Source organism: Cryptomeria japonica, chromosome 10 (assembly GCF_030272615.1).
Source record: "Cryptomeria japonica chromosome 10, Sugi_1.0, whole genome shotgun sequence".
Lineage (NCBI taxonomy): Eukaryota > Viridiplantae > Streptophyta > Pinopsida > Cupressales > Cupressaceae > Cryptomeria > Cryptomeria japonica.
Window position 1 is genome coordinate 61,786,502 of NC_081414.1, and position 25,967 is coordinate 61,812,468.

General features: G+C 34.6%; 2 protein-coding genes across 2 annotated transcripts; both read left to right on the forward strand.

Moving 5' to 3' along the window:
• Positions 1–5,029: 5,029 nt before the first annotated feature.
• Positions 5,030–8,371, forward strand: LOC131029838 (alcohol dehydrogenase-like 5). The gene is made up of 10 exons (XM_057960493.1): positions 5,030–5,186; positions 5,291–5,430; positions 5,696–5,742; positions 5,832–6,157; positions 6,500–6,582; positions 6,706–6,781; positions 7,293–7,354; positions 7,446–7,541; positions 7,632–7,787; positions 7,959–8,371. The coding sequence occupies exons 1-10, from the start codon at positions 5,138–5,140 to the stop codon at positions 8,082–8,084; spliced, it is 1,161 nt and encodes a 386-aa protein (XP_057816476.1). The 5' UTR covers positions 5,030–5,137; the 3' UTR covers positions 8,085–8,371.
• Positions 8,372–8,822: 451 nt separating this feature from the next.
• LOC131029928 (alcohol dehydrogenase-like 1) lies at positions 8,823–22,149 on the forward strand. Its single transcript, XM_059212219.1, has 7 exons — positions 8,823–8,901; positions 8,985–9,223; positions 20,626–20,796; positions 21,052–21,098; positions 21,188–21,513; positions 21,824–21,914; positions 22,029–22,149. The coding sequence occupies exons 1-7, from the start codon at positions 8,823–8,825 to the stop codon at positions 22,147–22,149; spliced, it is 1,074 nt and encodes a 357-aa protein (XP_059068202.1).
• Positions 22,150–25,967: the final 3,818 nt, after the last annotated feature.

Sequence of the window (25,967 nt, forward strand, 5' to 3'; positions counted from 1 at the left end):
GCTAGGTGAAGTATGAATGAGAGGAGATGACATTGGAGGGCTAAGATTGAGTGCACAAGATCAATGGTGGAGGATCATTTGGTCCTCACAATGCATGAGGTTTCCAAGTGGCAACCTAGGAAATGAGGTGAGGAAGGTGGTAGTTGGAAATGTACCCTTGGAGCATGGGTAAGATCTTGTCTTAAAGACATTTCTGGTCTTCATACTCCAAGTACATTGGGGAATGAGAATAAATAAATTTTTAAATCCTTAAATTTCATACATGAGGAAGGGACCCATGTGGGTACCTTGCCAGAAGTGGACCGTATCCTATAAGGTTGACTGAGCAACTTCGAAGGCCATTTATGGAAAAAGTTTGATCGCTTCCTAATCCAAGGGATTCAAAATGTGCAAATGATTAGGGGGGAATTAGGTAGATTATGAATGGGATTAAGGTGCAAGTAGGAGAGTTGTATGATTTGACATTTGGAGAGAGAAAGAGGGGAGGAATTAAATATTCATTTAAATTCCATTTGGGTGAAAAGGGGATAAATTGATTAAATTACCTAGAAGGGTTGGCTAGGAAGAAGAGTAATCATAATTAATTAAATAATATAAATTATTTAATTAATGGGATAATAGGTAAGAGGGATAAATTGACAAAATGTAGATGGTCAATTTTAAGTGGCTACACTATTTTCCTACCCAAGACTTATCATCTAAGCAACAAATTAAATATAGAGATGTGTTCAAGATACTTGAAATCCCTCTACACCATAATCCAATAGCCCTTGTACAACACAAACACATACCACCCTAGGTCTCCCACTATTTAGGCAATATTTGGTTTGGTGCAAATGGTTACAAACTACCTAATGCACTTACACAAAGGATCTAACTTATATCCTATATCTCACTTAGTATAAAAGAACACCATCGACTATATTATTTTTCCAATAGTTAAAAAAGCATTATAATTATGTATTGTAGATCTCCTCAGCCCAAATAACCATATATAAAATCTCTTTCCATGTCTAACCATTTAACTCCAATTAGAACACAATACAAATAAATATAAATTTATAAAATATGTAAGCTCCTAAAATAAAAAGAAGATCATAGAAATATCTAAATTCACATCCAAGGAATCAACTTATAGCCACTAAACATGTCTTATACTTCTCAAACCCATCCTCTCAACTATCTCTATAGCTTAATACCTATAAAATATAATAGAAAAATATAATATATTTTAAAACTAGGTGGGATATAGGTGGGATATACCTATCAAGTTGTATTTTCAATTGGGTGGATTTGCTTGAGAGAAGGTTATGAGATTGTTCCTTTGGTTGCAATTGTTTGAGTTAGTTTGAAACTCTCTCTCCCCACAAACAATCTTTGCATCAAGTTAATATTAATTTCACATATATCCCTAAGGGTAGGATCCAATGGTTTCTTTTTGAAACCTCAACAATCTACAACACCTAAAGATATCTAACCTCACCTCAATATGTCTAGAAATACTAAGTGTACTGCTAATCATTTCATGCCTAATAAAAATTGACTATAACACCATAATACCCACGAGTATCTCTCTCCAAGTTAATGATCAATGTTCTCAACATTAGTAGATTATCTCCAAATTATAGTTAATGATCATATTGCATGCTTAATACAAACTTTAAGAACCCCCTATGGATCAATGGTTTACACTTCACATCAAAAGATTGCATATCTCCGACTGATATAACTACTCAAAAATAGAAACAATATCATGCCAAAACTCAAATTGGTAATCCAAAGAATACCATGACACACAAATATCAACCCTTGATATTGAAACACCACCTATCAAACTAAAAAATACATATCATTGTCAAAATCCCTTTGGGAGTGTTCTAGAGATAGATATAGCATCATGATCTTCCTATGATAAAATCACAAACACAACTATTTTATACTGAAAAATCCACATGCATAAAATCTTCTGATGACATCATGATCACCATCTTCAACTTAGAACATAATCAATCACAAAAGAACAATGTACTTACATAAAATATCATGCTAGACCATGATTAGATGTAGGATATATCATGACAACTCAATTCATATACTTGGAACTAGATCCCTTCTACTTACAAGGCCCATGACAGACCTCATTTATCTCTCTTCCTACGTCTCTCCACTCATGCCAATGTTCCATGATGGACAGGGGCTAAGAAACTATAATTAATAATTCTATGACATACAAGTAGTCTATAACAAATAAACAAGATACTCAAGAGAACAAATCACTTCCACCACTATTATGGTTGATATCTTTGTTGTAAACACATGACACCATTAACACTTCATAAATTCACTCCCAATTTCTTTGTGAAAAACATGGAAGTACACAAACATGACACACACAACACATAATATACACATGCCACTAGCACAAAGATGATAGAAAATTATGGCTAATGCTCCTACTAAAATTGAAGTAAATTATAAAACTTACATCTCTCAAAATAGTGCAATATGGATCCACCAAAAAGTGTCAACCCAAAAAAATATGCAAATTTAATATTTCATTAAAAAAAATAGAATCAAAATACTATACATATTCTTCCCATGGAACAAACATTATATCCAAAATAGAATCAAATTTAATATGCCAAAAATCCTTAGCTTTAGAAGAACCATAAGTCAAGAACTAGAGACTAATGAGCAAGCATATACCCATACTTAAAAGCATTTGTGAAAATATGAAGACACAACCTTTGAGAATTACAATCCAGAAAATAATATCTCAGAGCTATGCAAAACAATAAATTTTAGATGAAAAAAATTACAAAACTTTCATGCTAAAAGAATACATGTAAATTTGAATCATCAGAATATAAAAAATAACTACAAATATTAGGAGCAAGGGTTCACTATCTAAATGATGGGATGTCACAAATTTATAACCTATAAATCCAAACACCACGAATTCACAACATGCAAGTTCATACATCTAAAAGGACCAATGACCATCCAATAACTCCAACATACCAAATGATCAACTCCACAAAATCCACCAAGTATATGCATCTAGGAACTATAGGAAAATTTATTACATAACCAACTCCTCCATCAATAAGATGTAAACAAAATAACTGGAATGCCTAGGAGCTTGTACGTTATCATGTCACCAACTCTAAAACCTTTGTGAGACCAAGCATCCAATGTCTACTTTGGGAGTTTCTAGGTCACAAGATGACCAACTCAACAACCTCCATGTAACAAAAAATCATCTAAAATGTCAACATTACCTCTAGGCCATTGCATGAACAACTTCTACAATGTAGGGATTACTCAAGGACACTAACAATATGACCCATAATGCTACCATGATCACGAAAATCCTCCATCCCATGCCCTTAAGCTAAAAGTGTGTTCCATTTATACTCTTCATCTTTGTTCTAAATTGCTCTCAATAGCTATCCCTAAAACAAGATCACCTACAACCAACTCCCATTGGAACAAGGATTAATACCATGTGCAAGGAATACTTCCCCTCATTTAGCCTTATGCTAGGTTTTGATAGTAAATGAATAGTAATCTGAACTACTAGTACTAAAATCATAAATAAATTCTAATACTAAATGGCTATAAAATGTAAGGAAATACAAAAAATTTCCTAGATTAACCTCATGAGAGAAGTTGTCATAATGATATCATTAATCTATAAATTCTAGTAGTAGTCTCGAATAAACCACACATATCAAGAATTAAAGAGATAACAAACACACAAAAGAGAAAGAAGCATTAATATTTTTTGGGAAGAGCTTAGCCCTCAAAATATTGAAACTAATTAATTTCTAGTAATAAAAATTGTCACAATATAATATTAGGCTTTGAGTTGTAACATGGAGATCAACACTATCATCCAAGAAGAAACCATGCAAGACATGACCCTTCTTTGATAATAGTGAGAAACCATTGTTGCCATCCCCATGAGACCAATCCAAGAACAAATGAGAGTAAAATATCCCAGGCCATGCTCCTTAAGGTCTCTTCAACAAGCAACCCAAGTCAAGCTCCAAGATCCACTTGTAATAAACAAGATGATTAAATGATGACTAATTCTATTACAAACCTTAGTTTTATTGATGAGATACAAGTAAGAGAGAGGAAACTTACTAGAAGCTTTTTAGCCACCTTTGCCACCATTGTTTAATGTCTAAACAAAAATAACAAATGCCTCCTGCACAAATATCTAATGCTCAAGCATCTCCATGGTGGCTCATTCGCTGTCAAAATGACATTGGATGCATATTTGATTGTAAATACTGAGTAATTGACATTCAAAACTCAATATATTTTTTAATTTTAATTAGTTATTATTTATTTGACTAAATGTGCATATAATATGTTGAATAAATAGATCAGCTTACAAAATATACCCCAAACATTATATACTTTTACAATATTAAAAATATTTTTTAATTAATTAAAATATTCTTTTATAAATTTAACTAATCATTTATTGGTTATACCATAACTACTCTATATCATCCACACGTATCACATTACAATATTAAATACAGCTTCACCTAAAGCATATGATCTAATAATTAAATATTAAATATTTTAATATTTAAAATATGCAGCAAACTTCCAACACCTCTAAATGATATATTAAATAGAATTATTTTTATATATAGCAATACACAAGTGGTCGTTACCAAATAACAACTCCACCAAAAATTAATAAATAAAAAAATAACTTTTTTTATATTGAAAAAATGCATAAGAGACTACAATAAAATGACAGTAAGACTGTCAAGGTGAAAACAGCAAATCAACTTGCAGCTGAGCAGAACATTTAAAATATCGACTGTGACATATTCTCTGTTCAAAATGACAAATTATTTGGAAGAAATTATATAAAATAGCAGAGCATTTTTTGAATTTTGTGTCTGCAACTAACACAATTTTTTATTCAGAATCGAAAAAATATTAAAACATGTGGCATTTACATAGAATATTTTCTTTGGTTCTAACTTCTCCATAGAAATCTTGTTGCCTAAAATACCTTCTTACCATTCTTCTTTATGAGTCCCATATCCATTGATGATCTGTCTCTTCACTGTGTACACTAAACATTCCACAATTACAGACAGCCATGAATGGATCAGTTGGCAACTCCAAGGGAAAAGTTATCATCTGTAAAGGTAAGGTGTTCTCTAGTGTGATTTTTCCTAGTTGAATTATAATCTTTACATCCAACAATTGAGATTTTGAAAGAGAAATCTGATAAATGGTGGATTTATTGAAGCTGCCGTGTGTTGGGCATCTGGGGAAGCTTTGGTGATGGAAGAAATTGAAGTGGCTCCACCGCAGGCTCTGGAAGTTCGCATCAGAATCATATGTACCGCTCTATGTCACTCTGATCTCAGTTTTTGGAATATAAAACAGGTTGGAAATCTTTTATCTGATTTGCATTCAACAAAATTGCATTTGCAGAGTCGTTTCAATTTGACTTATATAACATGTTCTAAGCTTTAACTTGTTTAGATCGGTCATATTGAATCAAATTAATATCTTATGGAACAAATAAATGTGATTTCAATCAAACTATCTAAACAAATCAGAACTTACAACTTTCTATTTAAGCGAAGCCGCCTCTGTAATGAGACATCTGTAAAAATGACTTGTGTTGTGTGTACTGTGTAATGATCAGGAGAATAATAAAGGGCATCCTCGCATTTATGGCCATGAAGCAGTTGGGTATGTCCCCTTTTCCCACTCCATGTTTTTAGTGGCATTAATATTGTCGACAATTGTTCAAATTTTGATTGAGAGTTTGTCTGGTGCAGAAGAGTAGAAAGTGTTGGGGAAAATGTGAAGGATTTTGAGGAGGGAGACATGGTGATACCTGTGTTTAGGTCACATTGCACTGAGTGCGTAGATTGCAAGTCAACCAAAAGCAATATGTGTGCCATCAGTATAAAAAGCAGAAATGAAGGACTGATGAAAAGTGATAATGGTACCAGATTCAGCATCAATGGGAAACCTATATACCATTTTTTAGGTGTTTCCAGCTTCTCTGAATACACTGTTGTAGGGGTTGATCAAGTCGTCAAAGTAAATCCAATGGCTGCCCCTGATAAAATTTGTCTTCTTAGCTGTGGGGTCACAACAGGTGAAGATGTTACACTTTTATGTAGTGGATAGCTTGATTAGTTCAATGCAATAAGAGTTACAGAGTTATAAGGGTTACAGAGTTAAGAAAACTGTAATTGTGAAACTAGAGGTATCAGGAAATCATGTAGTCAGTCCCTTATATATATGATTGAAGTAAATGACGAATTTGAGCATCCCCTTTGGTCTGCTCTGCACCCATAATCCAAGTTGAAATTATACAACTATAGTGACTAAAAGTTGCTATACAAGTACAGTGTCTATGGAACCAGATTGAGTTATAGAAATTGAATTTTTAATGTTGTTTTGAAGAAGTGATTGGCTTTGTGGTGTTGTTATTCAGGATTAGGTGGGGCTTGGAAGGTGGGCAATGTAGAGAAAGGCTCCACAGTGGCTGTTTTTGGTTTAGGAACTGTTGGCATGGCTGTAATTCACCTACTCTTCTTTCACTTGATCATAACATCTTCATCAATTGACAAATACAGAGGATGTGGTTCAGAGATCTTATAGCTATTTCAAGAATTTTCTTTCTGACATGTAAAATTGCAGGTTGCAGAAGGTGCAAGAATCAGAGGTGTATCTAGAATCATTGGTGTTGATGTGAACCCTAAAAAGTTTGATATTGGTAACAGTGATGATGGATTTGAACCTCTTTCACCGTAATTTTGCATTAAATTCATAATTTTTCATTACGTCCTTGGGAAACCAATCTATGGACTAACTCACAGTCAGATTTATAACATAATTCTGAAGCTTACATGCCATTTACACCAAAGTTGTATTCTGCGGCTGAATTTAGTGCATGATACTATATGCTAATTATTAGAAATAAAACTCATGTCGTTTAATTGTGTGTGCTTTTTTTATTGAAGGTTCTGTTGTTTTGTGGTCACAAATAGTTTTTGGGTTCGCCTCAAATAAGTTTCTTCCACAATTTTTTGTGTTCACAAATAAAATTTTGTTAATCAAGAGATTTCTTCCATGTCTAGGTTTAACCAAATATTTCAAAGAAAAAACAAGAAAACTTGAAGAGAATAGAACACAATTTCAGATGGATCAATTGAAATGTTTGTATGTGACAATCTCAAAGATCTTACAAAACAAGCAAACTTACCTATTCTGTTTGCAACTGGCAGGAAGAAAATTTGGGGTTACAGACTTTGTGAATCCTAATGACCATGAAAAGCCTGTTCACCAGGTTTTCCTTATTCTATCCTTTATTTTTTAACAAAGAATGAGTGTGGTAGGAGTCATGAGAGTCAATTAAATTTGTATATATTTTATCACAGGTGATCAAAGAAATGACTGGAAGTGGGGTGGATTACAGCTTTGATTGCACAGGCAACAAGTCTGTCATTGTTGAAGCCTTCAAAAGCACTTGTAATGTAAGATCTCTTGCATTGTTTTATCAAAATGGAATCAAGATTGGCCTGATGCCATTGTATTGCATTGATATTAACAGAGGAAGCTTGCAGGGATGGGGTACAACAGTGGTTTTAGGAGTGGGTATGACAGAGATAACCATAGACTGTCAAGAATTGCTCCGTGGTAAAACCATAAAAGGGTCATTATTCGGAGGAATGAAGGCAAAAACAGATGTGCCCCTATTGGTGGACATGTATATGAAAAAGGTTTTTCTCATCATCAAATTATTCTGAACTTAACATTTTGAGTTTGAAAACATGATCATGCAAATAGGATGCTTGAAAATTTACCCTCTCACTTCTCACATTAACTTCAACCTTAATAGATGTTATTGTTTTGTTATATAATTACTCTAATTGTGTTTGTTGTTGTATCAGGAGCTTCAGCTAGATGGTTTCATTACTCAGGAAATCTCATTTCCAGAGATCAACAAGGCATTTGAGTTGTTGACAAAAGGAGAGTGTTTGAGATGCATTATGTGGATGGACAGGGCATTGCATTAGCTTTCTACACCTAGTTTGATGGAGAATATATATATGTCTTTAAATCTCTGATCCAACCATGTTAAAGGCAAGATGTTTTGTAGTCCCTTCTGTGATAAAGTTATTTCTGTTTTGGGTTATTACCTTAAGTGTCATCAATAACTTTGATGTCATATTATGTCCCTATTTTGCTGGGATCCCACGGTTGATTCTGCTTGTATTCACCATAGCTGGTAGTTCCCATTAATATATGAAATTCTTAGAATGGTATATTATTATAATACAGAAGTTGATTATCAAAACTGTTACCATGTGTTTTGTTGTCTGCTGTTAAGCAGAAAAAAAAATGTTTTCAACACATTTGTCATTATATATAGAAATAACAGAAACTACCAAACTTAATCCATGCAGAACAAATAAAGACTACCATAACTTAAACTATTCCATGTGATAAATATTTTATTTGCTTGTCAAAAATCATACGCTAGCTGCGTTTATTTGCTTCGTTCAATGGATATATATATTAAAAAATATTTCACTTTTCTATATATATGATGTAATAGGGAATTGGCAGAGTTATTCGCTTGCAATTAAGAGGTTCCACGTTTAAGTTACATTTATATTGTTATGATGAAATTTTTAAAAATTGTTACATAGTTCTTATATGGTGAAGTATATTTCTTAAGTATGATAATTTGATAGCATTTACACTATAATTTTAAATAAGTATTAGTAACAATTTTTAAGAGGTATTCAAAAATGCCTGTTGCGCTGTCGAGTCTTGTCCAGACCAGTTCAAAATCGCCCTCTGTGCCTGTGGTTTCTACTGTGGGCGTTGGTAGTGATGTCGTGGGTACTGTAGCGGTGGCTGCTCTGGTACAATTGCCTCCAGTTTGAAACATTTTGCTATCGATGCTGAAGTTGTGGCTGCTCCGTCTGGTGCCGTTGCTTCTGTTGTCGATGGTGATCCTATTGTGGGTGCTAAGGTCCATCCTAGACCTTCTTCTTTTGCTGGTGGACAAAGCATTGCTCATGTGACCAGATTTGCTGCTCATCCCTTGAAGGGGATTCATCCCCTTCCTTGTGCCAAGACCTCCCATGTGGTGGTTTGTGGCCAAGAGGTTGTGGAAAATGTTGATTTCTACCAATGCTGTGCGTTGGTATGTAGATTTGCTGGGTTTTGACCTTCTCTCTCAAACCTCCATTGTTGGGTGAGTGATTCCTGGAAGCCTTTGGTTGCTTGTAACATTGAGATTTTCCCTTGTGCTAAAGGTTTTTTTATTGCTTCCTTGCTTCTTCTCATGATTGAGATTTGGTGCTAGGCAAGTTGTGGGCTTGGGAGTTCACTCTCTCTCTGTCAAACCCTGGACAATATCTTTTAACTATCTTACAGAACCACTTAATGTACGTCCAGAATGGGTTCGCCTTCCTATTTTTTCCCTTTATTTTTGAGAGCATTCTTGTTATGAGGCCATTGGTAACTCTATGTGGCCGATTTTTGAAGGTTGATGATTCCACGTCTACCATGGGTCATTCTACCTTTGCTTGGATTTTAATTGATATTGAAATCTCTATGTCTCTCCCTGGGGATCTAGTTCTTATAGTTGGGGATAGGCCATTGACTCAATCGTTGGATTATAAGGGCCTCCCCTTTTGCTGTCAGAGATGCTTCTCAATGAGCCACTTAGCTTCAGATTGCTCTCTCTCACAGCATGAAGGTGCTACTATTTGGTGGAAGGACACTACTATCGACCACTTGACTGTCAAAGCTTCTGATTCTGATTTTGATGACTCTTCACACAAGGATGATGGCTCCTCTTGGGATGAGGTTGTGCCTCTCACTGTTGTTGAAGTTTTGCTAACGCTCTCATTACTACTGATGTTGCCTCCTCTGTCTCTGAGGCTTCTACACCTACTACTCCTGTTCTGCAACATTGTTCTACTCTGGATGCTATTCTACAATAGTTTGCTGCTATTGCAGACATAAACCATGTGGGACCTCCCTACTTGATTCTTTTGTTGATTGCCTAGACTTATTGATGTGTTTTTTACGCACATGTGAACACATAATAAAATACCATAAGTATCTTATCCTCTCTTGAGCAAAATCTCTTGGATGCTGAGGATTAGCTTAAGGTTCATCCAAGAAAGACTCCAAGGTTCCAAATGTAGGATCTCTACATGTGGATAAGCTCATTGGTTTGATGTGATTATGCTGGAATCACAAGGGGACTTACATTCGAATGCGTGAATGCTCAATTTGTTGGAACTTAGGTCCTATCTACTCAATTGAAAGATAAAAAAAGAGCAAAAGAGGTAGGGTTTAAGAGAGTCTAGATTCTAATCCTATGAATGTAGGAAGATGAGTGAAGGACTAGATGGAATCCTACTGAGCGAGGTATCACCATCAAACTGAACAATTTGACACAAGATCAGTGCAATCTTCTAAGAATGTTTTAAGGATGTTTGAATCAATACCATCAAACATTGATCACCATTCAAGTTAATGCATAAACAATGAGTGTAGAATGATTCAAAGTTAAGCTCATATTATTCCAGTTGACCACACAAGGCACACTTACAAGCAGCAAGAGGCTAGTGGTATGGATTAGGCAGATTCCACATGAATACATTCAACAACTTCTTTCATTCAATCTAATCAACATGAAAATAAATTGATAAGTAGAACCATGAGGCTTGTTGAAATAACAAATTTCACCATAACTTCAATGAAAAGAGTATCTCATTTACAAGTCATACCAACAATTCTTCCTTCTCTTAATCTACTCTAATTGCTATTCTACTTACTACTAGCTATTCTCCAATTATTCTCTCACTATTAGCTATCAACTATTAACCTTTAAATGAAGAGCCTAAGCTTTTATAGAGAGCTCATTTACAACGAATGGCCAGCATTAATTCTCCATCAATGACCAGGATTTTACAATGAAACCCTAATTAGGGTTTGTTACAACAAACTTCTCCATTGCCAATGAGAAAATTACATTCAGAAAGTGTGGACCAATAGAAATTAGGGGCAGGTGCCTCAGAGTTTGTGCCATCGTTGGGTGAGTCAAGTACATTGCATCTAGACATGCTGATGTGGAACCCCTCTAATTGGCGAGTGATGACTGTGATGCCAATTCAATTCACTTAAGACTTGAAAGAATTGATATTCAACATTATCCAGCTTCAACGGTGGTGATGATGATCTTCTAACTTTGATTAACTCTTCTGAAACTGTCTACTGGAATGCCTGTGTCTTTGTATCTCTCCTTCAGAATTCCTTCTCTTGTGACTTCCTTCATGTTGTTGATATTGTAGATCATGTCTTTGCACAAGTGAATGCTTCTTGTTTGATCCCCTTATTTCCTTCTTCATTTCTTGCAAAACAAACAAGCAAGTATCAAATACACTTGATATATAAGCTTAATAAGAGCATACAAAGAGAATTCACCCTTAAAGCCCCCTACATGAAGTTCACTTATCTCAAACATGAAGTTAAAATTCACTCATGAAGCTTAATTCATGAAGTTGATATTCACTTATTTGAGCATGAAGTTAAAATTCACTCATGAAGCTTAATTCATGAAGTTGATATTCTCTCTCCTTCTTGAACTCATGACGTTTATTATTTTTGTGTGAAATCCACTCCATTCCCTCTAGAGATGAAGTTGGCTCTTAATCCTTTAAACATGAAGTTGCAAACTTCGCTTCAAAGAGGTAATTCTTGAGGTTCAAACTTTGCTTCTATCTCTCAATGCATGAAGTATAACTTCGCTTCAAAGAGGTAATTCATGAGGTTCAAACTTTGCTTCTATCTCTCAATGCATGAAGTGTAACTTCGCTCCAAATTGGTGAAACATGAAGTTGATTTGATTATCTCTCCTATTTATATCCAACTTCATTCACAAATCACTCTACTTAACAAGATCATGAACTTTGCTCCTCTTCCTAAACGCATGAAGTAGCAATTTCGCTCCAAATTCTCAACTCATGAAGTTACTATGTCGCTCTTAGTTGCTTGAACCCGAAATTCACTCCTTTCTTCTTGAAGTTGAAGTTGTAAGATTGTTCTATTTCGCTCCTCTCAATGGAATCATGAAGTTCGTTTGATATTATATCTTCATTAGGCGATTATCTTTTCTTATTCAATGTTGCTCATGCTTATGGAATCCACTCTCCTTGGTGAAAACATGAAGTTCGCTCACCTCTTTCTCAACATGAAGTTCGCTCTTAAAGGCTCAAACATGAAGTTCGCTCCTTTCACTCAATGCACGAAGTTGATATATTTCACTCCCAAAATTGCTTCATTTTGCTATGTTATGAAATTTGCTCATCTCCCCTCCAAGTTGAAGTTAAAACTTCGCTCACTCCCTTCAACTCATGAAGTTTGCACTTCGCTCTTCTTCCTTAATGCATGAAGTTGATATATTTTGTCTTAAGATTGCTTCATTTTGTTAGGTTATGAACTTTGCTCCATGGTGCTTGAATGTGAAGTTGTGAATTTTTCTTCAAAATGTAAACTTGTGAAGAAGGCAACTTCGCTCCAAAGTGGTGAAACATGAAGTTTTCTCCTAAAGGCTCAAAGGTGAAGTTCACTCCAAAGTGGTGAAAGGTGAAGTTCTCTCCAAAGTGGTGAAAGGTGAAGTTCGCTCCAAAGTGGTGAAAGGTGAAGTTCGCTCCAAAGTAGTGAAAGGTGAAGTTCGCTCCAATGTGCTCAAGGGTGAAGTTCGCTCCAAAGTGGTGAAAGGTGAAGTTCGCTCCAAAGTGGTGAAATGTGAAGTTTGCTCTAAAGTGCTTGAACATGAAGTAAAAACTTCGATCCTCTCTCTCAACTCCCGAAGTTGGAAATTTTTGCTCCAAAACCCGAACTCATGAAGCTGAAAAAACTTCGCTCCAAAACCTCAACTCACGAAGTTGAAAAAAACTTCACTCCAAAACCTCAACACATGAAGTATAACTTCGCTCTCCTTGTTTAAAACATGAAGTATGAACTTCGCTCTTAGCTTCTTGAAGAAGTTCACTCCTCTCTCCTTGAAGTTGAAGTTGTAAAATCATTCTACTTCGCTCCTCTCAATGGAATCATGAAGTTCGTTTGATATTGTATCCTCCTTAGGCAATTATCCCTTCTTTATTCAATTTTGCTCATGCTTATGGAATTCGCTCTCCTTGGTGATAACATGAAGTTGCAAGATTGCTCTAAATCGGTGGTTCATGGAATGAAAACTTCGCTCCAAATCATGAGTTCATGAAGTAACAATTTTGCTCCAAATTGATGAAACATGAAGTTGCTTTAATCATTTCTCAACTATCGAAGTTAGAACTTCTCTCACTCCCTTTAATTCATGAAGTAAGCACTTCTCTCTTCTCCTTTAGTGCACGAAGTTGATTTATTTCACCTATTTATATCCAACTTCACTCTCAAGATCACTTCATTTTTCTAGATCATGAATTTTGCTTCAAAGTGCCCAAACATGAAGTTGTCAATTTCGCTTCAAAATGCAAACTTGTGAACAAAGAAACTTTGCTCCTTAGTGGTGAAACATGAAGCTCACTCCTAAGTCTTCCAACATGAAGTTTTCTCCAAAGTCCTTCAACATGAAGTTCGCTCCTAAGTGCTCCAACATGAAATTCGCTCCTAAGTCTTCCAACATGAAGTTCGCTCCTAAGTCCTTCAACATGAAGTTCGCTCCTAAGTATTCCAACATGAAGTTTGCTCCTAAATCTTCCAACATGAAGTTGTTTGACAAGTTAGTCTCTCCGTCAGGATTCATATATGAAATATAACATTTAAGTATAAGTGACATTTACTTATATCTTTCTTCTTTTTTATACTTAAAGTGATATTCCATATATATTGTCAGGATGTTTGAGAGTGGTTTCGGACTTCTAGGAGTTATAATGCAAAATCTAGTTTTTGGAGGATTCTTCAATTTTCCAAACAGTCAAATCTCAGGACACTTCAGGATCAGGATCAGGAAAACATTCCTGACTTCTTAAGGCGAGTTTTCTTTGACCTGTTGGCATTTGCATGAAGATTGCATCAATGATATGTTATGTTGTCATTGATGTCAATTGAATCGGTAATGATATTAATGATGTTGCTGATATTGTTGTTATTGTTGATATTATCGTGTAACTGGTAGGAAGAGCTTTGTGAAGGTTATTGTAAACCGGTATGTAAGTTTGTGAGTTGAACCGGTAATCGGAGTAAAAGGTTAAACCCTTTCTATGTTATGTAACCGGTAAACCCTACCAGTTGTTTTTGTTAAACCCTAACCAATTAAGGCTGTCGAATTGGTTATGTTGGTTGAACGGTAATGATGGTGACATGTAAGGTCATTATATGAAGACAAGTTCAAAATATTTTGGCACGTTTGTTTGTCTAGGGAATGAACAAAATGTATTGCATCTAATGCAAAATGCGTGATGAGTTACTGAGCTTGATGAAGCGGTAGAGGTTTTCTTGATTGATGTGTAGAGATTGCTATAAAATCCAACGGTCGTGCTTGTACCGAATTGTTTGTAATCTCGATGAGAGGATTAGATTTTTGTTGTGTTACCGACCTAATTGATTAATATTTAAGGTCGATGAAGTTTTTTTGTTTAGTGTTGGCAAGAGTTGGCAGAAATCAATTGAGTGTGTGATTGCCGAACTAGAGAATGAGTCTGCAGTTTAAGTAAAGGTAGATAGAAGCTTAATTGGATCTGATCAAGCAAATGTAGTGCTATTCAGATAGATCAAGAAACTCCTGTTGTTTTCTAACAATTACAACATAATTGAAATCCCTAACTGGGTAAAAACTAACAAGCTTGGTTACTTATTAAATCCTCTAACAAGGTGGTCCATTAGATTGGATTTTCAAATCCTCTACTGAGGTTACTCCTTACAGGGTATTTGCTTCTAACAAGGCATTTATAGTCAATCCCTTAACTAGGTGATTCCTAACAGAACCAGTTCTTAACAGGACTTTTGTAAAAGTTTTAACAGGCTTGACTCCTAATAGGGCGAACTTCAGAAGAGTTTAGATATTATCTTGTGAGTTTCATCTCACCGTGGTTTTTACCTTTTGGATTTTCCACGTATAAATACTTGTGTCATGTGGTGAATATTTTTGTGGTTATGATCTTATGATTGATTTGATTAACTATTTCTGATAAGGCATGATAACCAGATGCATTGAGAAGTGAAGTATTGACATATGATAAAGCATTTGGATGTTTACAAGTTAAATGTTGTTTACTGTTAAGTTACTGTAACAGTCAATCGGTATTCTTATGAGTATTGATCTCGACAGTGGTATTTCATTGATAAGATTACTTTGCATGTTTGAGTTTAAGGTTGGAGAGTTTGTATCAATTTTTCTAGTTACTGATTCACCCCCCCTCTTAGTAATATACTAGATACTTATTCTTTCATCATACCATCATGACCTTGATGTAAGGGACGAGACTTAGGAGGACACTATGCATTCAACCAAGGTTTGATTTAGCAACTTGAAGCGTGATCGAATAGTACATTAAAAACCCTAGGAATGATCTAAATAACCCCTAATCACTCAATTGACCTGACCCCCTGGCCACCTAGCTTGATGAACTTTGAGAAACTCAATCCCTTTAATGCAAAGGCTAAGACACAAAAATGACCAACAACAAAACTAAAAGAGCTATCAACTAACCCTAGAAAGCAAAAACTGGGGGTCCCCATTTGCAATGGGGCGATGTGTGAATACTTCACAATAGGAATGTTGTTTGTCACAGGCAAAAGGGGAAGTCCTCGCCCTCCCCACCCACTACCAAACCCCCCTGTGTCAAGTTTTGGGTGTTTCTCCCCACTGTCGAGTTAGGTTTTGGGTGTTTCTCCCCACTGTCGAGTTAGGTTTTGGGTTGTTGCTAGTTTGGCATGCTTTTAATAGTGGACTTTTGGCTTGCTATTAAAGGCTTGTTTGACCTTGCTGTGTTTTGGGTCTGCACCCTTGTTTTGTTGCCTTTCTTTTTGCCGCTTATAAGTTGTTGTATATAGGGCCAACATGTTTTGCTGCTTATTTTAATCAAAAATAATTTTTAAGAGGTATGAAATTGTTAATGCATTTTTTCTTTATATAAGGAAGTATCTTAGAAGATTGATATTGTAATAAATATAATAGTTGTTTAAACTTGATTAACTAGAGAGATGAAAAGATGCACTTTTAGCATTGTTTCCTATCTAGTTTATATCACTTTGAAACTTTCTTCTTAATGCAAAAATCTAGTGCTCAATTTTTTAATTTGTATAAAATTTGATTTTCATTCTATACCTAATTTAAATTTACATTGTCAATTCCTCAATAATCTAAGACCCAAACCCTTCAATTTCATGTTCTTAATCATGGGTTTCAAGCAAACATGATCTTGGATAAAAACTGCTAGGGTAGTCTTGAAGCCTAGTTTCTAAATTCTAATTTAATTGTGGGCCCAAACCAACTTGACTCTAATTAGCCATTACTTGCCAACTCACAAGAATACTCAACTTTGAATTTCAAGGTGTTTTATAAAATGGACAACCGTAGGTCGTTTCGACATTAATAACCCATCAATTTGATCATCACATTATCATTACAAAATCATCTAGAGCATTAAATGCATTAACATATATGCAACACAAACATATATACATATAGACATGCAAACTTTCCTTGGCGTCTCTTTGATCTTGTTCATATGCCATCAAATTAATGTAAAGGGGTCCTAATCACCATCAAGAAAAGTCATGGATTATCCCAATAGTAAGTCTTTTGTATGATTTTAGGCAGTGGGTCTAGAATCCAAGTATTACACATTGACAAACAAATTTTGGACTTGAGCAGTTCATGACACAATTCAAGGTTGCCATTACAATCTAGGTTGCATAATTTCTATTCTAGGACCACCCAAGCAATTTTTACCCTTGAAAAAGGACATATCTATATCTAGTGTGTTGAAACTCCAATACTGCATATTTGATAGCATGCAACAAACTTGACTAATTCATTAATCCAAACATCATTATTATTTTTTGAATATAACATAAGCATAGTTTAAAGCTTCCATCAATATATGTTTGCAAATAAGGGGTGAAAGAATAAAGAGAATGTACATTCATACAATTGATCTCAAATCTAAAACAAGATGTAAATATTTTCCAATAATGTCTCCTTTCATTAACATAAGAATAGGATAGGTCGTTGTTATATTTTAAGTCACTATTACAATTTATTAAATATCATTAATAAATAAATCATTAATAATATCATTAATAAATCAAAGTGAAATTATAGTTCTTTATCTATAATAGTCCAAGTTTTGGCTTTGTGATTGCAAGAGGGACATCATCACTCGAATGTTTTTCCTCCAACCATAGACCGGCAATCCCTCGCACACCTTCCTACTAGAAGTGGTCCAACCCTTCATGAGAGTAGCAGATCTAGGGAAAATCCAAGATTGTTAAGCCATATGAGAATTAGTGTTGTGTGTTAATACAAATAATCTATCATACAATTTTAGATTCCCTCTAGCTAGTATGAAACATCTAACTAATTTTTTAATTTAGACTCGTGAATTGACAATGCAAACAATGATTTTGCATTACTTTGGTCAAATATTTATAATAAATATTCATGCAATTCTTACATGGCCATTTTGTTCATGCGTTTATTTCTCAAATTAAATTTTGACAAATGATTTTATATAACATACCTCAATGAAAATGAAAGTAATTAAAATATTTTTGATTTCACAATGTAACACAAAAATTGACAGATCAATCCTTTCTTATTTGAAAAAAAATTAAAATTGAATTGACACCCTTTTTTCAATTTCACAAGAAATTTTAATTCAATTGACCTCAAAAACTAGTCTTTGTTGTCATATCCGACAGACTAAAAATTGAGATTCGAATAGAATCTTGTTTATATATAATGTGTTCAGTTGATTCTCTTATACATATGTATTTGTATCTATATATATATTCCTTCATGCAACATACTCATATGAGCACATAACCATATCCCATATCTATTTTATAAAAATATAATTATCTCACTATTATACTTGTGAAGATGATAAATCTTTTACATCAGAAATTCAAATAAGACTGTTCAGTCCATATCATACCTTGGAGGGTCGAAGGCTCATTACAATAGTAATTTAAACACATCATCGATATCCATTACATGCCTTACAACGTATCACAATATTTTCACTATCAATCAAACAATATTCTTGACCATTTATATGGTCGACAGTCCATTGATTCCTATAAAAGATTATGTACCAGTAAAACTTGTTAACAATATTCATATAGTTAACTAGCCAGAAGGCTCAAGTATTTTGCAACAGTACATAGTTTGAACTGGGAGGAATAAACACAAAATACTTTAGCATTAATATCACTATTATAAAAGGCTGAGTGCTATAACATTGATAACACTATTTACACATAGATTGAAGGTTCAATATCTTATCATTCTCATTATTGTTTACTCCGAGAGAAATAGTCAAATATATTATCATTGACATCTTTGTTTACACAGATATAAATGGCCGAATATATTAGCATTGAAATCTTTGTTTACACAAAGATAAATGGTCAAATATAATAGCATTGACATAAAGATTGTTATTGTAACTGAAGGATAAACGTAGTTGTATGATTAAAAGCTTGGTGACATTTCTAGACTGGTAGAGTTTCAATGGGCATGAGACTAAGACATGTTTGTGGCTTAATGTCATGCTTCTCTTACAGAGAATAAGGTAGCATAGTGGCTACGATGTCTATTGGTGATGCATACAAATACAATGACTTAGTGTTACGGTTTACTCACAAAGAATATAAAAGCACAGTGGTTGCAAGGCCAATTTGTAGCATAATTACTATGACTTAATGTCATTGTTTCCTCAAGGGGATATTGCAACACTTACATATTGACTTATAGATTTTAAATAACAGAGTAAATTTCATTGGTCATATGTTGGATGTAGGGTAGCTATTATGCCTAATATCCATTAAGGGTTTATGAGACAGAAGTCGGAACATGTAATATCCTAAATTAAAGAGATAATGAACACACAAAAGAGAAAGAGGAACTAACATACTTTGGGAAAGCTTAGCCTTTAAAATGTTGAAACAAATGAATTTTTAGTAAAACGATTGTCACAATATAATATTAGGCTTTGAGTTGTAACATGAAGATCAACACTATCACCCAAGAAGAAACCATGCAAGATGCGACCCTTCTTCGATAATAATGAGAAACCATGGTTGCTATCTCCATGAGACTAGTCCAAGAGCAAATGAGAAGTCAATTGTCCCACTCCACACTCCACAAAATCTCTTCAAGTATGTCAAGCTCTAACATCCACTCACAATATACAAGATGATTAAATGATGACTGATTCTATTATAAGCCTTATTTTTATACATGAGATACCAACAAGAGAGAGGAAACTTACTAGAAGCTTTTTAGCCACCTTTGTCACCATGATTTAATGTCCAAACAAAAATAACAAATGCCTCTTACACAAATAACTAATGCTCAAGCATCTCCATGGTGACTCCTTTGTTCTCAAAATGACATTGGATGCATATTTGATTGTAAATACTAATTAAATGACTTTTAAGACTCAATATATTTTTAATTTTAAATAATTATTATTTATTTGATTAAATGTGCATCTAATATGTTAGATAAATAGATCAACTTACAACATATATCCAAACATTATGTACTTTTACGATATTAAATGTATTTTATAATTAATTAAAATATCAAATACGTTCTTCAATAAATTTAACTAACCATTAAGTCATTAAACCATGACCCCTCTCCATATCATGAGATGCACACATTTACAATATTAAATACAACTTCAACCAAGAGGTATTATCCAATTATAAATTATTAAATATTTTACAACAAACTTTTAAATGGAATATTAAATAGATGTCTTTCTCATATGACAAATCAAAAGTCATTTTCTAAAAAAAAAAAAAATAAAAAAAAAAAAATAAAAAAAAATAAATAAATAAAATAAAAAATATTTAAAATATCGACTGTGACATATTCTGTTCAAAATGACAAATTATTTGAAAGAAATTATATACAATAGCAGACCATTTCTGGAAGAAATTATATACAATAGCAGACCATTTCTGAAATCTTGTGTCTGCAACCAACACAATTTTATATTTAGAATCTCTTTTCTCTGACAAATTATGAAAGATGATTTTTAATTAATATAGAAATAAATTATGAAAAAATATGTGACATTTACATAGAATACCTTCTCTAGCTCTAACTTCTACATAGAAATCTCATTACATAGAATACCTTCTTACCATTCTTCTTTAAGAATCCCATATCCCATTGATGATCTGTCTCCTCACTGGGTACACCATACATTCCACACTTGCAGACAGCCATGAATGGATTAGTTGGCAACTCCAGGGGAAAAGTTATCACCTGTAAAGATAAGGTGTTCTTTAGTGTGATTTTTGCTATTTGAATTATAATCTTACATCCAACCATTGCGATTTTAAAAGAGAACTCTGATGAATGGTGGATTTGTTGAAGCTGCTGTGTGTTGGGCACCTGGGGAAGCTCTGGTAATGGAAGAAATTCAAGTGGCTCCACCGCACGCTCTGGAAGTTCGCATCGGAATCATATGCACCGCTCTATGTCACACTGATCTCAGTATTTGGAATCTAAAACAGGTTGGAAATTTTTTATATGATTTGCATTCAACAAAATTGTATTTGAAGAATTGTTTCTATTCTAATTTACATGATATGTTCTAAGTTTTAATTTGTTTAATTGGATCATTTTAAATCACATTAATAAATAGATCTTATGAAAAAACGAATGTGATTTCAAATAAACTACCTAAACAAATCAAAACTTACAGTTTTTTATCTAAACTGATCCCACTCTGTCATGAGACATCTGTAATTATGGTGTGTAATGATCAGGAGGATAACACACGGCATCCTCGCATTTATGGCCACGAAGCAGTTGGGTATGTCCCCTTTTCCCACTCCATGATTTTAGTGGCATTAATATTGTCGACAATTGATCAAATTTTGATTGAAAGTTTGTCTGGTGCAGAAGAGTGGAAAGTGTTGGGGAAAATGTGAAGGGTATTGAGGAGGGAGACATGGTAATACCTGTTTTTAGGCCACATTGCACTGAGTGTGTGGATTGCAAGTCAACCCAAAGCAATATGTGTGACATCAGTTCAAAAAGCAGAATTGAAGGACTGATGAAAAGTGAAAATGGTACCAGATTCAGCATCAATGGGAAACCTATATACCATTTTGTAGGTGTTTCCAGCTTCTCTGAATTCACTGTTGTAGGGGTTGATCAAGTTGTTAAAATAAATCCAATGGCTGCTCCTGATAAAGTTTGTCTTCTTAGCTGTGGGGTCACAACAGGTAAAGATATTACACTTTTGTGTAGTGGATAGCTTGATTAGTTCAATACAATAAGAGTTATAGAGTTAAGAAAAGTGTAATTGTCAAATTAGTAGTATCAGGAAATCATGTCGTGAGTCCCATATATATATATTGAACAATGCATCCCTTTGGCCTGCTCTGCACCCATAATCCAAGTTGAAATCATACAAATATAGTGACTAAAAGTTGCTATTTAAGTACAGTGTCTATGGAACCAGATTGAGTTATAGAAATTGAAATTTTACTGTTGTTTTGAAGAACTGATTACCTTTGTGGTGGTATTATTCAGGATTAGGTGGGGTTTGGAAGGTGGGCAATGTAGAGAAAGGCTCCACTGTGGCTGTCTTTGGTTTAGGAACTATTGGGATGGCTGTAATTCACCTACTCTTCGTTCACTTGATTATAACATCTTCATCAAGTGGCAAATACAGAGGATGCGATTCAGAGATTTTATAGCTATTTCAAGAATTTTTCTTTCTGACATGTAAAATTGCAGGTTGCAGAATCAGAGGTGTATCTAGAATCATTGGTGTTGATGTTAACCCTATAAAAATTGATATTGGTACAGTGATGATTGATTTGAACCTCTTTCACCGTTGTTATGCATTAAATTGATAATTTATTATTATGTCCTTGGGAAACCAATTTATAACATAATTTTGTAGCTTACATGCTATTTACACCAAAATTGTATTCTGCAGCTGAAATTGAATTTCTAGTGCATAATATTATATGTTAATGTAACGTGTTGGTGGATGATCAAAAAAATCCTGCATCCCATGCCCTCGAGCTCAAATTGTGTTCCATTGATACTCTTCAACTTTGTTCTAAAAGTGCTCTTAATAGCTATCCCTAAAACAAGATCACCTATAACCAACTCCCATTGCTTCAAGGATTAGTATCATGGTGCAAGGAATACTTCCCCTCCTTTAGCCTTAAGCTAGGTTTTAATTCTAAATGAAATCTGCTCTACAAGTACTAAATCATAAATAAATTCTAATACTAAATGGCTATCAAATGTAAAGAAATACTAGCAATTTCCTACATTAATCCCATGAGAGAGGTAGTCACAGTGATATCACTAATCTATAAATTCTAGTAATATTCTTAGATAAACCACACATAACAAAAATTAAAGAGATAATGAACACACAAAAGAGAAAGAGGAACTAACATACTTTGGGAAATGCTTAGCCTTTAAAATGTTGAAACTAATGAACTTTTAGTAAAAAAATTGTCACAATATAATATTAGGCTTTGAGTTGTAACATGGAGATCAACACTATCACTCAAGAAGAAACCATGCAAGATGCGACCCTTCTTCGATAATAATGAGAAACCATGGTTGCTATCTCCATGAGACTAGTTCAAGAGAAAATGAGAAATCAATTGTCCCACTCCACACTCCACAAAATCTCTTCAAGTAAGTCAAGCTCTAACATCCACTCACAATATACAAGATGATTAAATGATGATTGATTTTGCTACAAGCCTTATTTTTATACATGAGATACCAACAAGAGAGAGGAAACTTACTAGAAGCTTTTTAGCCACCTTTGTCACCATTATTTAATGTCCAAACAAAAATAACAAATGCCTCTTACACAAATAACTAATGCTCAAGCATTTCCATGGTGGCTCCTTTGTTCACAAAATGACATTGGATGCATATTTGATTGTAAATACTAATTAAATGACTTTTAAGACTGTCAATGGACCCTTGGTCTATAGGTGAAGTTGAATGGCTCCAAATGAGCCCACCAGGGATCAAGTTTTGCTGAGTGCAAGGCTTCGACATCATAGGGATGAGGTTGGTATCATGCCCCAAGCAAATTTGGTGGAATGGATACTGAAGAGGGGAAAATGAGAAATGTAAGCTTGATGGTTAGTATTCAAATAAAACATACAAACATATAATAAACCACTTATACCTTGCTATCTTGCCTTCTCCTTCGGATTAGACCTTCGGTGAAGTGAAGAATGCACCCCTTCCTCACTTGATTGGATTGGTCCTTGATGGGGATGTGGGTTGCTCTCCTTTGCTCAACAAGAGGGATTGGTTTTGATAGGATTTGATGGGATTTTGGATGGATTTGGAGTGGAAGATTGAAGGATCATGACAATATGATAGGAGGAAGGTAGAAGAGAAATGGGTAGCATGAGAATGCTATGAGAAGTGGATCCTTTTGTGAGGAAATGATTCTCCAATTTATAGATTGGAAGAGGCCAATGAAGGGCTACAATTGATTTGCTTATGGAGGGTTGAGATTGATTTGAAATGGTGGGCATGGATCAAGGATGCCTTGGGAAAATAAACAAGAATATAAAAATTCCTTGAGAAGAGGGGGGAAAGGAAATTTGAATTTCAAAATGAGGAATTAAAAATTCCAAAATAAAGGATGCATGTAGGGATTCAAAGAAATTTGAATTTCTTTGAGAGGCTCAATGTTGATGTGACATGAGTGGTAATATAAAATTGAAGGATAATGATAAGCATGATTATGAGAGATTCTAGAAGGATTAATTAGGTTAAGTGGGGATTAGGAAAAGTGATTTGTAGGAATCACATGACTAGATTAATTAATTAGAATTAATTAACTGGCTGGGTTTAGAGGAAATAATTATGGAGGGACTTTAGAAGAATAGGGGAATGATTAATTTATTTGATAAATTAATTATCAGACAATAGTGACAGGATTAATTAAATTGGATTTAATTAACACTGAGAGGAATAAGGATAACACAATTAAATCAATTAGCTATGTTGACAAGCTTAAATTAATTAAATATTAATTTTAGGTGTCTACATTTTGCCTCTCTTTGATATAGCGTCGTGAAATGATGCAATATCAAAGAAGAATAAAACATAGTGGATGAAAAGGATAAAGACTAGTAGCATGATGCCCCAGTCATGAGATGAGGAGGAAGGATGAGGAGGAACTAGTTGTATGCCCCCTCGAGAGGACATGCGGGTTCGAGAAACACGAGTGTGCTCTCGAAAAGGTTGAGAAGACGAGGTGATGAAAGGATGAAGATACTTAAAGAGGGAATGAGATAAAGAAATGATAAATGGATTGGATTTCTTGTTGAGCAAGTATAGAGAGAACCTAGGTTTGATATTGCCATGGATAGTCTACATCACTGATTATAAGAATCAGGATGATATGAAGCTCCGAGGCGTGGACTGACGCTCAGTCAAATAGGAATGTCTTGCACACAATCATGCAAGTGTTGATAAACACTAATGCAGGGTTGCCGGATTGTACAAGGAAAACCTCCAAACACGCCATGCCATGAAAACTATGCCCAACCAAGACATACCAAGATATAGGATGATCAAGGCAGTCCTAAACAAGTATAGTCTTGGGACACAAGATGAAAATTAAAGTGAAAAGCTCAAGCATGCAAACAACATGCACATGACCAATTGTCATCTCTTGCCAAGAGTAAGACATGGATTTGGATAAACTGTCAGACTAGGGAAGGATGCATCTCGATGGGAAGGTGATGGATTTGGATGAACTGCTAGACATGGGAAGGATTCATCCCAATGGGTAGGCTGATGGATTTGGATGAACTAGTAGACATGGGAATGATTCATCCCAATGGGCAGGGTGTGGATAGATTGATGGATGACAAAAGACAAGTTGTATGTGCAAGGTCTGCAGATGAGAGGATTGCCACTTGGATTTGATTAGCACAGGTGCTTGGATTAGGCACAAGTCAGTGTAAGCTTAGGTAGATGTGGAAGTTCAGTTTGATGGATTGGATAGGATGGAAGAAGGATAAATGATTAGATAGGATGGAAAAGGGATGGATGATTGAGTAGGATTGGATTGGGAATGAGATTAATGATTGAATTGGAAGAGATGGAGAATATGATTAGATGAGATAGGATTGGATTAGAAATTGGATAGGATGGGGTGGATAGGATTTGATTGTCTGGAACCAATGACAAGGGAGAGCCAAGGATTGGTAAAAGGATGGATGGATAGATGGATGGAGGGAGATATTGTTTGGATAGGAGACAGATGGATCAAGTGGATGGATATGTAGGAATAAAGGATGGAGGGTAGGATGATGGATACCCAAGGACTATGTTGCAAAGGAGGAAAATGCCCCACCAAGGGGAGTGGAATGAAGGATAGGAAAGATGGTGGATAATAATGTATGAGATGGAAGGATAATGTGTAATGAATATGGATGGTAGAGGTATTAAGGCTTGTTTTTTCCAAAGCATGTATGCATATTATTATTTTGCCTCTATATGATCAAGACCAAAGATAAGAATGGAGGACTACATTTGGATAGGATGAGAGATATGAGATGGATGATATGGATAGGATAGTGAAGATGAAAGATAGGAAAGGAGAATGGACTTAGATAGGATGCAGATGGATGGGAGGATTGCATGGATGAAGCTTGCCCCCAAG